The 13,882-nt window shown below is 44.9% G+C and overlaps 1 protein-coding gene across 1 annotated transcript; it reads left to right on the top strand.

Annotated features, from left to right (window-relative positions):
* Window positions 1-4,729, top strand: LOC104319212 (cell surface glycoprotein CD200 receptor 1-B-like). The gene is made up of 5 exons (XM_069785763.1): window positions 1-156; window positions 1,375-1,683; window positions 2,456-2,707; window positions 3,512-3,614; window positions 4,435-4,729. The coding sequence occupies exons 1-5, from the start codon at window positions 108-110 to the stop codon at window positions 4,520-4,522; spliced, it is 801 nt and encodes a 266-aa protein (XP_069641864.1). The 5' UTR covers window positions 1-107; the 3' UTR covers window positions 4,523-4,729.
* The last annotated feature ends 9,153 nt before the right edge of the window (window positions 4,730-13,882 follow it).

Below are 13,882 nucleotides of genomic sequence, written 5' to 3'. Positions count from 1 at the left end.
AGGATCACTGGCAGGGGTTGACAGGGAGCTCACAGCAAGCTGGATGGTGCAAGAAACCCACATCATGCACAGACGCGAGAGCTACTTTGAAAGTTGTCAGGAAGACCATGTACACCATCGTTCTGCTCACCATCACTGCAGTTGCAGGAGCTACAGGTACTTCTGAGTACCAACTCTTTGTTAAGGGCAGAGAAGGAAAAGACAATGTATCAGAGTGATGTTTACTCAGTTCTTCTTTGGGACAGAAAAAAAATCTAGGGGAAGGGATCTTTACAAGTTGCTGAAAGGCCTTTTTGATGGAAAACTAGGAACCTGCAAATCAGAACATTACTAGCTGCAACTGTATCTTTTCCATTGTCAACCAATAAGATGTTGAACTTGGGCTCTTCAATGACTTGATGACAACTGGTAATGATTCTCTTGGAGTATGATACTTTTTGTGATAATTAACAGATTTATTAAATATGTTTGATGGGAGGTTTTCTGATCAGTCTGAGCACCCCATCAAGCCTTACTCTTAGGTATCAGTGACTTGGCCTGACAAATGAAGTATACTGGGATTTTACGACACTTGATTCAGTTGGAAGTTTTAATAAGACTTAATGGGAAGGTTCTTTCCCCTTTCCAAACTCAGTTAAACACTTAGAAAAGCTAATTCCAAAAATGCAGGATCTGAAAATGCAGCTATAATCCTTCTCTTCCCTACTCTACATTAATTATGCAAATTCTTGTTTGTTTTTCTTGTTTGTTTTTATTAGGACAGGTGAGGCAGGTCACAAGGTAGTGATCTTGAATCTATCAGGGATCTCTGCATCTAACAGCAAACAGGAATGTGTTTTCTTTCCAGATAAATGTCATACTCTACTATTTCATCTGCCACCACTATAATCAGGGAAATTGGTTCATCTAAGCTTTGGAGTGGCAGGGCAGAAATTGCCACTTGTACTTACCCTGATTAGGAGGGCTGCTTATATCCAGCACAAAAGTGGGGCGAATGTCTTCAAACATTCATTTTTCTGCTGTACTGGGCAGTGATACTGAGGGAAAAGCAACCTGAGAGATCTTCCCATACAGATGGGCTCTGCAGCTCATTCAGACTCTGCTTCCTGGTCATGCTATTTATCCAGTGTCCTAGGGAGAGGACCTCACAGAGGGAGTGAAAACAAGGACCAATGTATGCGAACACATCCACGAACCTGGAGATCTGTTCCCACCTAAGAAGAGAGACACAGCTCTTGGGCTGCCACAGACAGGGCCTCACGCTGGCGTGTAACAGTGCAGACGTTTCTGTGTGAAGCACAGACCAGAACTCCAAGGCTATGAGTGACATCCTTGGGCACCTTCTGACACATCCTTCTTCTTTCTCTCCTTCAGGGAACAACAGCATGTCAGCGACAGTAGGTAACAGCTGTGTGCTCACCTGCCCTTCCAAACCAAATATAACTATGGTAACATGGAAAATAAGCCCCAAGGTTGGAGGCTCCTGCACCTTGGGCTACAGGGCTGATCAGAACAAGACAGACAGAACAAACTGCAGTGACAGCATGAACTGGAAATTCAGACCAGATCAGGATTCTGCCCTTGAGATATGGCAAGTAGGAATAGACCATGAGGGAAACTACGCCTGTGAAGCAGTAGCAACAGAAGGGAATTTCCACACGACGTACTACCTGACTGTGCTAGGTAAGGGACTCCTTCCTCATTTTACAGTTCTCCAAAGGACCACATCTGGGCTTGGACATACAAAGCTCCTCGCCCCATACACCGGAGGAAGTATGCAGAAAGAAGAGGAGCTTTCTTGCTGGGATAAACTGTCATGCATTTCATTGATAGTAGCTCCATTTCTCCCTTCTCCTTATTTCCCAAAACTCTTCTCCCTGCTGCTGCCCCCTTTTCCACTGTCTAGTTAGAAACAACAGGTGTGAAGCAATTTCCAATATACCAACAGAGGATTCTGCATATGCTTCCGGTTATCCTGTAGAATCAATCATTAATACCCTAATTTAAGAGAACTAAAGCATGTGAGAGTAACACTTCCAAGTGCTGAGATACTCTATCAAACATGGGATGTTCTTATCCAGACAGCAGGAATGGACCCATTTCCTCTTGCGCTGGCATTCCAATACATTTTAAACCATGTGTGTGATGGCTGCTTAGGACAAAAGCCTAATTCAGCCCTGTATTTGGGATAATTCCCTACTGCCATCTCCAGGGAAACCTCCTCTAATGGTACACGGCTGTGGTAACTCACCTGAATGGGGGAGAGTTGTGCAAAAGGAAAAAAGAGGCACGACCTTTGCCTCTTGTGTCTCTCGCCCATGCCGCTCTAACGGGACGGCACCTCCAACCTGATTCTTCTCTTTTCACTGTGTTCATTCTGGGTAGAGAACAAAAACATCCTATCCCAACGGTGGCCAACTAACTCCATGCATCTCCCCTTCCTGATGCTGTGCAGTGCCCCCAAGGCTGACCATGTACTGTGATGACCACGGGAACCCTGTGTGCAAGGCAATGGTGGGGAAGCCGGCTGCCCAGATCTTGTGGGTCCTAGAGAGCAACTCCACCCCCAAGGAAGAGGGCCATGACAACGGGACAGTGACTGTTCTCAGCACGTTCACCGCATACAGCACCAACGTGACTAAGACAACCTGCATTGTGTCCCACCCAGCTGGGAACCAGAGCATGACCATAGCCTGTCATCCCCCAGGTAAGCTTCCCTTTGTGTGTTCGGCATTCAAAACCCCATTCAGCCCTCTGTTCATGCACTAAGACAAACATCAGTAGCATTGGCAGGATTGCAGCAGGAACTGTGCAGCTGAGCTGAAGTTTTGAGTGGGAAATTTGTCAGGAGGGGGAAGGATAAACAAAAGTGCTGTCAGAACTGTAAAGTCCTTTGTGAAATTCTAGGAAAGGTGATGGATGTAGTGGTCTTCCCTTCCACCAACAGGGGGGAATGGAAAGGCAGGTTTATTCAGAAGTTCACAACACACAAAGATGTCAATGGTATGATCACCCAGATCTATGTATTGTAATCCAGCAGTACCATTATGTCTTGCTAGTTGTTGGATTACAGATATATTGTGACAGGAAGACCGAAAGCCAATTTATAGCTTCCAAAGAGTGGCTGGTAGGTGAAGGCTTTAGGTGGTGAAGTTGAAGACATAGCTGGGAAGTTGTGTGCAGTCGTATGTACTTCACCAAAGTACTCAGCTGGAAGAGAATCAGAGCTGAAATTTGATGGGATGCATGTGCAAGGCCTGCAACTGGACTATGGCAAATGGTGAGGAGGAGGATCTAATTAGTGCCCATAGAGCAAAAGACAAGGTTCCTCCATCAAGGGCACAGGGGGATGTTGTTTAGTCCTAGTTCTGTGCCCGGCACTGTATTCCAGCTAACTTAGCTCGTCCTCCAAAGTACAGCACAAAGAAAGCATTGTCTAGAAGATGCCATCCTGACAGAGGCACAGGGTAAACAGTCTGTGAGATACCTAGAAGAGCAACTGTTTCTCTAGGTAATAGTACATGGCTTCTCCACTGTGTCGTCAGCCTTGCTAGTTTCCTCGGCCTCCTGTTCCTGCTTGCTGTACTTCATTGCTACACCTTCTGTGATAGCAAGTATGTATGGGACATGATACACACAAACCCCTTTGGCCAGTCCTGGGGAAGTTTAGAAGGGCTTCTGATACTAATTCATGTCATGTGTGGTCGCCTCAGTCTGTCACGAACACACCAGTTCAGCACATGTTCATGGAGGTTTGTCCGAGGTCTATAACACCACAGCTGGGGCAGAGGGGGAGGGAGTCCATACATGAGTGTTAGAGACCTTCCTGCTGCCATACTTCTTTCAGAAGCAAAATTACAAAGGGAATGGTTAGTTTTTTCCACCCAGTTGAGGGACACGAACAAAGATTGCCAGGCTATGAAGATTAAAGAGGCAGCAAAATAACTTTCTGAGCTTGGAGCCAGACTTTTGGTGCATTTTGCCCTACTCAAAGGAAGCCAGGGAAGGCAGGGCCAATATAGAAATGCAGGAAGTATTGCACGAGAGCAGAACAGGTCTGCTGTTGTAACTGCTCAGGAGTTCTGGCGGCAGTCTGGCAGCTTGGCCGATTACTTTATCTGAGCTAGCCTCTCTGTCACAAGGTGCAATTGCTGCCCAGAATTACAGTACAAACACCACAGAGGCAGAACTTACGACTGTGTTCAAGTCACTCGAGCTCCACGCTTTGCCGGGGCTCCTGGCAGCTCTCTGTTTGGTACCGGCTGGAGCACGGCCAGCTCTGGTCATGCTCACATGAGATCACAGATATAAAGCCTTACATTCTTTTCTACCAAATAAAGGGGAGGAATTCTGTTCTTACATTCCTAGAGCCCAAAACTGCATTCCCAAACAGCCTTGTCCTCACACTTACAGTATTGGTGTCTTGTTTCCTAGAACAATGAGAAGCCAGTACAAGCCAAGGAATCTTCCATCTGCAGAGCTGTCTGGGCCTAATTCTAACTCAGCACCTGAGCAGAGATGAAAGAAACTCTCAGTATGCCTCAGTCAGCAATGTGACATGCAGCAGGGACTTACCAGTACCAAAGTGTTCAGGAGAAAGAAGCAAATATCTGCAATGCAGCTGGTGTAACTGTGCGGAAACATGGCATGCAGGGCAGATCCTACCTGAGCCTTGTCAGCTCTGTCTTCCATCATCTCTCTAGTGCAACTATAGATGCTCTTATTACTCATGCAAGTATCATTTTTTTTTTTTATAAAACCAAATCTAACATATATGCAATAGGAAATTCATGTTGTATAAAATGAGGTCACTCCATTTCAAATACATTGTATTTAAGTATCATGTCTTATAGGATAAAATAAATCAGAAGAAATTTTCTTGCATACTAATGAGCAGCAGCCTTCTCGGGATAATCACACAGGACTGAAGCTAAATTTGAGCAACTCTCATTTTCACTATAAGAATTTTGAAGTGTTTCACCAACAGCTAGAAAAAAAGGGAGAGAGAGAGAATGCTTGAGCTTGAGTAGTTATTGCTCCATGAAGCACAGAAATTCTTACAATCTTGAGATCTAAGCCTCACACTCATTTACCTCTTCGCATAACCCAGAGAGCTGCAGCCCACAGAACACACAGCTCTCTAGTATTAATTTCTTTAAATTACATCTTTAAAAACATCTTACTGGTCCTATCACAAGGGAGTCCTTGAGTTTAATCTTTCATTCGATGACATACTGCCACTACTAAGCCTCTAAACATAGCTGTGCCTCTTCACTATTTCTTAACTTCTATTCTGAATAGACATGACTAGAGCTGAATATTACTATGCAGCCAAAATTTCAAAGGAAATGCAGGTATTTCAGACCCGCCTCACTCCTCCATGCTCAGCAGAAATCCACGTCTCACTGTTGTTACTGTACAGAAGACTCTATTTCAAACTGTAATATATCTGGAGACCTTTTCCACTTGCTACAGCCATTCAATTTCCTAAATCTCTGCAATGAGATGTTAATGATATTCCTACGAGATGTCGGCTTACCTAAGGGCAGAAGCGGGAAGGTACTGCAGGAGCATCTTTGCTAGGCATGCTACCCTGTGTTTGTGCATCTCACATGCCCAGGTTGCAGAGCTCTTAGGCCTTTCTATGCTCTTCCCAACCCTTCCAATCCTAGACTAAGTCTTTTTTTTTTTTCCTCCTTCTTTTTTTGCCATAGCTATTCAAGCATTTAATTTTTGGGGGTATCAGTTACAGATCTTTAGCTCTCAGGCAGCAAGCTGGGCTTAGAATTGGGGCATTAATATGTTAAAGAGAAGGTAAAACACCAAAAGCAAGGTACTAAACTCCTCTGGGCTTTGGCGACAATTTGAGAAGGGCAAGTCTGCATAAGTGTCCACAAACCTCAGCTGTTCTGAAGGCATCAGTGAATCTCAGCCAGATTTATTAGCTTTGTTGTAGTGCCTTGCACACACAGACCAGGTTTAAGACTGATAAGATAGGGCAATTGCCCAGATCCCCAGGCCAAAAGAATACCTGCCTAAGGCTCAGTTAGATAGCATTACAAGTGCAGGGAAGAGGAGAGGGTAGAGAACAGGGAACTCCACAGCTTCCACAACGCTGGAACACGATCCTGATCTTTGTTGTTCGTTCATTGCTTCTACCCATGACCGACCACATCTCAAGCTTTATGAGCCTTATTTCACATCTGAACCAGCTACTGAAGGAGCCAGGGCCAAACCTCACCTAAACTTCGGCAATAAAAAAATTAAGCTTTTCAGTCTCAGCACACTAACATATAGAATAGTTACCTAGCTTTATACAGAAAAGGAAATGCCATGTCACTGCACTCTCTCATGCAGCTTTTCTACCACTACTTTGCTGCCCCTCACCCTTTCCTGGTGCAACAGATAAACTGGTGTAAATCACTGCCTGGGGCCATTTCTGCAGAACGGCACCTGCAGGATGCAGACAATGATTCTGCTGGCACAGCACCATGAAACTGTTCCTTTCACATTTACAAACACAGCCCCATTCCATCCATCTGTTGTCACATATGGCTGTTTGGTCACAACAAAATCTGAACTCTGCAGAGCTGACACACAAAGCGAATGAACCCCGAGACAAGAGCTAGAGGAATAAACAATTCAGAGGCTCACAAAATTACTGCTAATTCTTTGTGGTAACCTAACTGCTTTATCAAAAGGCCAGCAAGCAGAAAACCACACTGACTTTAGTTGATATTTGTAGCTATCCTAGTAACTGAGTTTCCACAGTGCACATCACCTAACCGCAGGCAGGTTATACTCAGCTAAATCTCATCTCTGCAGCAGCTAAGTAGTTGAGCACCTACACATACAAACCTACACGCAAACACACAGCTTCTCCACCAGCAGTCTCATTTTATGTTAAGACCATCTGCAAAGCTGCAAATCTGCTTGGCTCTTACTAAGTATATTACAGACAAAGGGAGTACACAGAGAAGACTCATCTTCTTTTCCTCTCTTCACAAACTGCAGGGCAAGTCAAAATTTCAGAGATGCCAACAAGGTCATGCCCTAGGTTAGCAACAGCCCACCAGTGTCAGTGGTATTCAGGACGTGTGCTTGTCGAGCTCTACTTGCTATGTGTCTTTTCTCTAGATTGGTCAGGTCTCCAGGAGAGAGGAAAATATCTCACATCCTTTGTTGCAGTTTCCATTCAAATGGCTCAGAGTCTCTCTACCCTCCATCAGGGATAAAAGAAATCAAACTCACACACCAGAGTCCACAGGGTTCTGTAACCAGCCTTGCCCCTACTCCATGGTCTATTTACTCACAAATGCTTCTGCAGGAGGGAGGATAAAGCAACCTAAGCTTTCTACAGTCAGAGTTTCAGTCCAGTCTCCTAGGCAACTACCGGAGCAACTAAGAACATTTCTTCCTTTCTCTCACTGGACACTCTTCTTACTGGCACGTTCACCACATGATAACAACAGATTTGATTTCAATGTGCTAGATTGAGCTTACAGCTGTTTAGGTATTAATTGGCAGGCTTTTGTGTTTACCATGGGGCTTGCTTGCCTTACTGTATATTAGAGTCCAGTGCTCATTAGTGGTTGCTTTTGTTGCTTGCTGTACTGCTTACCATCTTGCACTGCTGTGCCTGGGAATATTTTGATAATGGCAATGGCCATGTGCCTGGGCTGGCAGATGGCCAGGGCATCACTGCTGTTTCTGTGCTGCTGTATGGACAGGCTGGAACCCTGGTGTGAACTTGAGTTGAAGGGACTGTGACCTGTGGATGAGTCCACGTGGGAGCAGCACACCCTAAAGTGTCCGTGGCTGTGCATAAGTCCACGCCAGAGCAGGTATACCTCAAAGCATCTGTGGCTGTGGTTATGTCCATGCCACAGCAGGTATACCTCTGAAGGGACTGTGGCCCAAGGACGAGTCCATGCTGGAGGAGGTACACCTTGAAGCATCTGTGGCTGTGGATAAGTCCATGCTGCAGCAGGTACATCTTGAAGTATGAGTGGCTGTGCGTGAGGCCATGCTGGAACACCTGGATGTGTCTGTGGTTGTGGATAAGTCCACACCACAGCAGGTATACCCCTGAAGAGGCTGTGGCTCATAGATGAGCCTCCACTTGGAGCAGGTACAACCCTAAGGGACTGCAGTCCATGGATATGTCCAAGCCAGAACAGGGTAATGGGACAGAGTTCATCGCAGTGTTAAACCCTATGGTCTGGTCCAAAGAGACCAGGGGTGGACACTGTAATGGATTTACCTTTAAATTGTTCTAATCCATGTTTTGAGTTGCATGTTAAGGAAGTACTATAGCAGGAACCACCCAAACCAATGGAGGACAAGCCTTACCAAGAAGCAGAGCAAGTGCAGCTGTGACCCAACCTGAGCCAGCTTTGGTGCCCAATAACTCCATGCAATACACCACCTCTCCTGTCCCGACTGACCACCATAACAGATGGAGCCCAAAGTCATGGACTAAATGAACTCAATGGACATTTTATGGACGTTTATGGACATTTTACAGAGGGGTGGTCAACAAGCTAAGGGAATGACATCTGTGTGTGTATATATCAAAGGATGGGAAGAGGGGTGGTGGTTAATGAGGATGTATTGGATAGTGTGTGACCTGAGCATGACATAAATGGTAGAGAATAAGGGGTGGAGAATGTGCTGGTTTAGGCTGGGGTAGAGTTAATTTTCTTCCTAGTAGCTGGCATGGGGCTATGTTTTTGATTTGTGCTGAAAACACTGTTGATAACACAGCGACGTTTTAGTTATTGTTGAGCAATGCTTACACAGCACCAGGGCCTTTTTTGTTTCTCACCCTGCCCCACCAATGAGTAGGCTGGGGGTGCATCAGACGTTGAGAGGAGACACAGCTGGGACAGCTGACCCCAACTGACCAAAGGGATATCCCATACCATATGATGTCATGCTCAGCAATAAAATCTGGGGAAGAAGGAAGGGAGGGATGTTCAGAGTTATGGCATTTGACTTCCCAGCCAACCATTATGCGTGATGGAGCCCTGCTTTCCTGGAGGTGGCTGAACACCTGCTTGCCATGGGAATTAACAAATTAATTTCTTATGTTGCTTTGATTATACATGCATCTTTTGCTTTACCTATTAAACTGTCTTTATCTCAACCCATGAATTTTCTCACTTTTACCCTTCTGATTCTCTCCCCATCCCACTGGGGGCGGGGAGCAAGCAAGCAGCTGGGGGGGCTTAGTTGCTGGCCAGGGTTAAAACATGACAGCAGGAAAAGATTGCTTGCCTTTTTACAGGATTTTTGTTTTTAAATATACCAGTTTTAAACTATTGTTCTCCTTCTCAAAGAAAAAAAAAAATTACCAACCCCTAGTAGGGTGAAAAAGTTTTAATGAATTCAGAGACTGTACTAGCTTTTCTCCCCTCCTCTCCACCCCTAAATAAGAACTTTGTGGTCTGATTTACCATAAGACTGCTATAAGGCGTGGGGTGCCACAGAGGTGGAAAGGAACGGCCAGCGGAGGACATCTGCTTAAAGATGCCTCCTTAGTCCTCTCTTAAGTGCTGATGGTGGTCCAGTGCGAGAGTAGCATTGTCTTTCAGTTAGAGGCAATATCTGTGGTGGGGGACTGTGAGACTGTGGTGGGTGACTGTGGAGCAGACTGCAAGGAAAGAAAGAGATACTAAATTTTAAGGGCTCCTCTTGTATCTGAAGATGAATAAACAACAGACATTTCTACTTAACCCTGCTGTTCACAGTTTCCCCCATGCTGGCACAGCAACTTTCTGCAAAAGCAGGTTTAGAGCCCCTGTTGTTACTTTTCTGTCCCGGGACGTGTTCAGGCATTGCCCTTTAAAGAAAATATCTCAGGTTATTAGGGGGTTTTGGGGGGAAAGCTAGGGCCATGCCCAGACAGTGCTAACACCCTGTCAGTACTAGAGGTAGAACATGTTTCCTCCAGTTCCCTAACATCTAACGTAAAATTTATCTTCACCCAGCTGTGTAAGAAGTAAAAAAACAGGAGGCGTAGTCACGATACCTCTTTCCACATGCTCTCCCAGACTGACAGCACAGGAAGCTTGCTTGGTGCTGTGGAGAGGAATCTCCAGCTCCCAGAAGCTAATCATTCAGGAGCAGGCAGGTCAGGGTGAACTAGCAGAGCAAATAGCAATGCTGACTACTGAGAGAACAGCGACAAGGTCCTCCTACTCAGCTGAGCAAGACAGCCACTTCAGCAGTAAAAACAGTTGTTGGTGGTGAGAGTTTTGTTGGAAGGATTGCATGAGCCTTCATGCTGCTTGCTATTGGAGCAACAGCCAAGGCAGACTACTGTTTAGGAGCAAGTAGCTGTTGAAGCTCGAGGTCAGGGCAACACATACCAATTGCTTCTTTGCTTTGCTGTACCCCTGGCTAGGTAGCATGCTTGCATCAGGAACAGGGTGCTAATGGATGGAAAAATGAAGAAAGAGAATTCACTGCAGGAGCTACAATATAATTGCATTAGCCTGTGTTCCCCATTAGCCTGTGGAAGTCTTCCAGAAAAACAGGACCAGGCAGGGGGTTGCTCCCCAGATTTCCTTATCGTGAGGTCACACAGCAAACTCACAGCAGAGGAAGCATCAGAATGACCTTTCCTGCTCCACTGCTGGATGGAAAAAGAGGGAAAAGGAAGTGAATGTTGTGCAGGTTTGGTTTTTGGGGGGAGGTGTGTGGGAGGGAGGTGACAGGGAGCAGCTTAGGAAAATGTTCAGCTTTTGTTAGGAAAATGACAAGTCACAAACTAGGGGTTTCCAACTACACATCAACACTTGTCAGTTGCTTTTGTGGGGCTTTTTGGTGTTTGATGTAAGCCAGTATTTTCCCTATGTTCAGGCACTCATCAAAAGATTTTCCAAAAGAAAAAAAAAAAAAGAAAGAAGATTTTAAAACAAAAGATTTTAGGGAAAAATCTTTTTATGAAAAGCTCACAACTGAACCTACTCAGAGGAATGTGCATCAAACTGCTTCTTACTGACATGTAAGACTGAGGACAGGAGGTTGTTTTGGAACAGACTGCAGATCCAAGTGGCTGCTTGGGGTCTCTGCCCATTGAGACATAGGCCAAGGCACAGCCATCAAGGCACATGCTTTCAACAAGGCATACCAGAGATGGACATCATCCAGAAGAACAAAAGCATTTTCTGGGGAAGACAAGGCACACATTTTAAGTGAGGACACTTGTGCGCTCCGGAAGTTTAACTGAGTTTATTTCCATGAGTGGTTTTTGGTGTTTCATGCTGTCCCTGCAGTACATCCACTAGTGATAACACAGGCTTCAGCAGCAATCGTGTAACAAAGGTCATGACTAGACCTGCTCTGTGCAGTGGGAAGAGCAGTGGATGTTGTGTACCGTGACTTCGATACTTCTGGCATGGTCTCCTACAATATTCTTATAGACAAGCTGAAAAAGTGTGGGCTAAGTAAGTGCACAGTGACATTGATTTAATACTGTCTGAACAGCCGCTCCCAGGGGGAGCAATCAGTGGCATAAAGGCCAGTTAGAGGCAAGTCTCTAGCTGTGTGCCCTGGTGGTTGTTACCTCTTCATTAATGGCCTTGACACTGGGACAGAGTGCACCCTCAGCAAATTCACAGGCAATGCAAAACTGGGAGGAGTGGCTGATGTAGAATAGGATTGTGCTGCCATTCAGGGGGATTTGGATAGGTGGAGAATTAGGATGACGGGAATCTCATGAAGTTCAACACGGGAAAATGCAAAGTCCTGCATCTGGGTAGGAATAACCCCAGGCACCAGTACAGGCTGGGAGCTCACCAGCTGGAAAGCAGCTGTACAGACGAGCTTGGGATCTTGGTGGATGCCAAGGTGGCCATGAGACAGCAATGCACCCACAGGACAAAGAAAGCCAACAGTATCCTGGGCTGCATTAGAAGAGCATTGCCAAAAAGGTCAAGGGAGGTAATCCTTCCTCTTTACTCTGCCTTGGTGAGGCCATGTCTGCAGTGCTGTGTCCAGTGTTGGGCTCCCCAGGACAAGGAAGATGTGGACTTACTGGAGGGAGTCTAGCAGAGGGCCACAAAGACGATATAGGGACTGGAGCATCTTTCATATGATGAGAGGCTGAGAGAGCTGGGACTGTTCATCAGCCTGGAGAAGAAAAGACTCAGTGGGGACAAGGTTAGTGAGCCCATCCAGCCCTGAGTTATAAAAAGGAGGCAGAAAAGCCAGCAACAGCAGATCAAGAAGACAGACAGTTTTCCTTGTCTCGTCAAGTTTGACACAGCATAAGAGCTCTGGATGCTACTGATGTGAGCACCTTACATCGTCCACCCAGAGAAGCCTGAATCTAAGCATTATGCTTAGCTGGCAAGGGACAAGAAGAAATTCTACCGGATATTTTTGATAGCACTACTAATAGGATGCACAGTAGCATTCCATGTTTTCAGAATAAGAACACCTCCCAAAAAGCACTGAACAGAGTATTTAGGAAAAGGAACACATCTAAGAAATGCCTTTGTGGCTCATCTCCATAGCACTTCTGTGGTTCACTGCAAACAACTGCCTTTTACCTTTGATCAGCTGAGGACACCAGTCACCACTGCCTCTCACAGCAACTAAATATATGCCTTCTGCCATAATTCCCCTTCACCCTTTGAAGCAGCTAACCACAAAGATCCAGAAAAGTATCTCATTACCTTCCTTGAAGCACTTAAAACACTACTTGTTGCCATGATTTCCAAACAACAACAAAGCAAAAGAATCCACCACCAAACCCCACATATTTAGGAGCTGGATTGTTCCTGTGTTTTAAGGAAACTGGCTAAAAAGAAGCTGTGTGCACTGTGGTTTCCACAGCGATACTTATATGTATGTCTGTTGCAATGCTCCATCCTCGCACAAAAACTCAGGGCACCAGATAAAGCAGATATTCACCCACTTCAAACATGTTCAGGGTTACTGAAAACACAGCGCAGAGGAGACGAGACAAGAATCCTGTACCACAGGCAGAGCTGGGAATATATTTATGATGGACGTTGAATTTCTGAATGCCTCAGTTTGCTTCAGCCAAAAAAGCCTTAGAATTAAACATTCAGATTCAACATCTAGAAACCTGTAAGTCTTCCCTGAAGTCTAACAACGATAAAAAATGCACAGAAAATCCCCACAATTAATCAAGAGCTGTTTTGGCTCAGTTAAAACTCTTGTTCCACCCTAAAAGGTAAGTGTTATTACTTGCTTGACGCATAAGATGAAGATTAAAGAGCAGATAGTATATTTTAGAACTGTTACCTTGGTTTTACACACAACAAGCACATCAGAAAGAACATTAGCATGTCTATGTAGTCTCATGCACCAAGATATGAATAACCAGATAAAAAATATCTGGAGGCATATCAATAAACATATTGCCATGAGAATATATGAGAAATAGGATTTTCAGTCCACACTTGAAGCAGAGCAAAGGCTGGAAGCGAAGAGTGGTTCTCCCCCCACATTAACCTAGATGCTTAATTATTCTGCACATCTGCTCATGACGTAACAGCAAAATATTGTTTTAATATAGCATTTGGCATTATGCTGGTGAATGCAGTCCTGGGTGAATTACTGCTCTATGTTTACAGTCGTTCCCAATACTGCTCTGAAGAACAGTACAACCTAAGATTTGAGGCAACTGAAATTGCCATGTAATTCTAGAATCTGGGAGTTTATTTTAATCCAATTTTTGCTTTTGTTTCTTCTTCAAATATGAACCCAGGTTTTACCTCACCCATATTTGCAGAAATAAAAGAAACAGTGGCTCATATTCTAGAAAGCAAGTAAATTTCCACTAGTTCAATGTATTTTAACTATAATTCTTTTTTAGCATGTCTTTTAGAAAGATTTTCCTGAA

This window comes from Haliaeetus albicilla, chromosome 6 (genome assembly GCF_947461875.1).
Source record: "Haliaeetus albicilla chromosome 6, bHalAlb1.1, whole genome shotgun sequence".
In the NCBI taxonomy this organism is placed as follows: domain Eukaryota; kingdom Metazoa; phylum Chordata; class Aves; order Accipitriformes; family Accipitridae; genus Haliaeetus; species Haliaeetus albicilla.
This window is presented reverse-complemented; position numbering and strand designations above follow the sequence as displayed.

What these genes read in the sequence shown, in the direction of transcription:
- LOC104319212 (XM_069785763.1), top strand. Translation starts at nt 108, where the DNA reads ATGTACACCATCGTTCTGCTCACCATCACTGCAGTTGCAGGAGCTACA. An exon ending in GTACTACCTGACTGTGCTAG is followed by an intron (nt 1,684 to 2,455) that starts GTAAGGGACTCC and finishes GATGCTGTGCAG; the next exon opens with TGCCCCCAAGGCTGACCATG. An exon ending in CATAGCCTGTCATCCCCCAG is followed by an intron (nt 2,708 to 3,511) that starts GTAAGCTTCCCT and finishes CTGTTTCTCTAG; the next exon opens with GTAATAGTACATGGCTTCTC.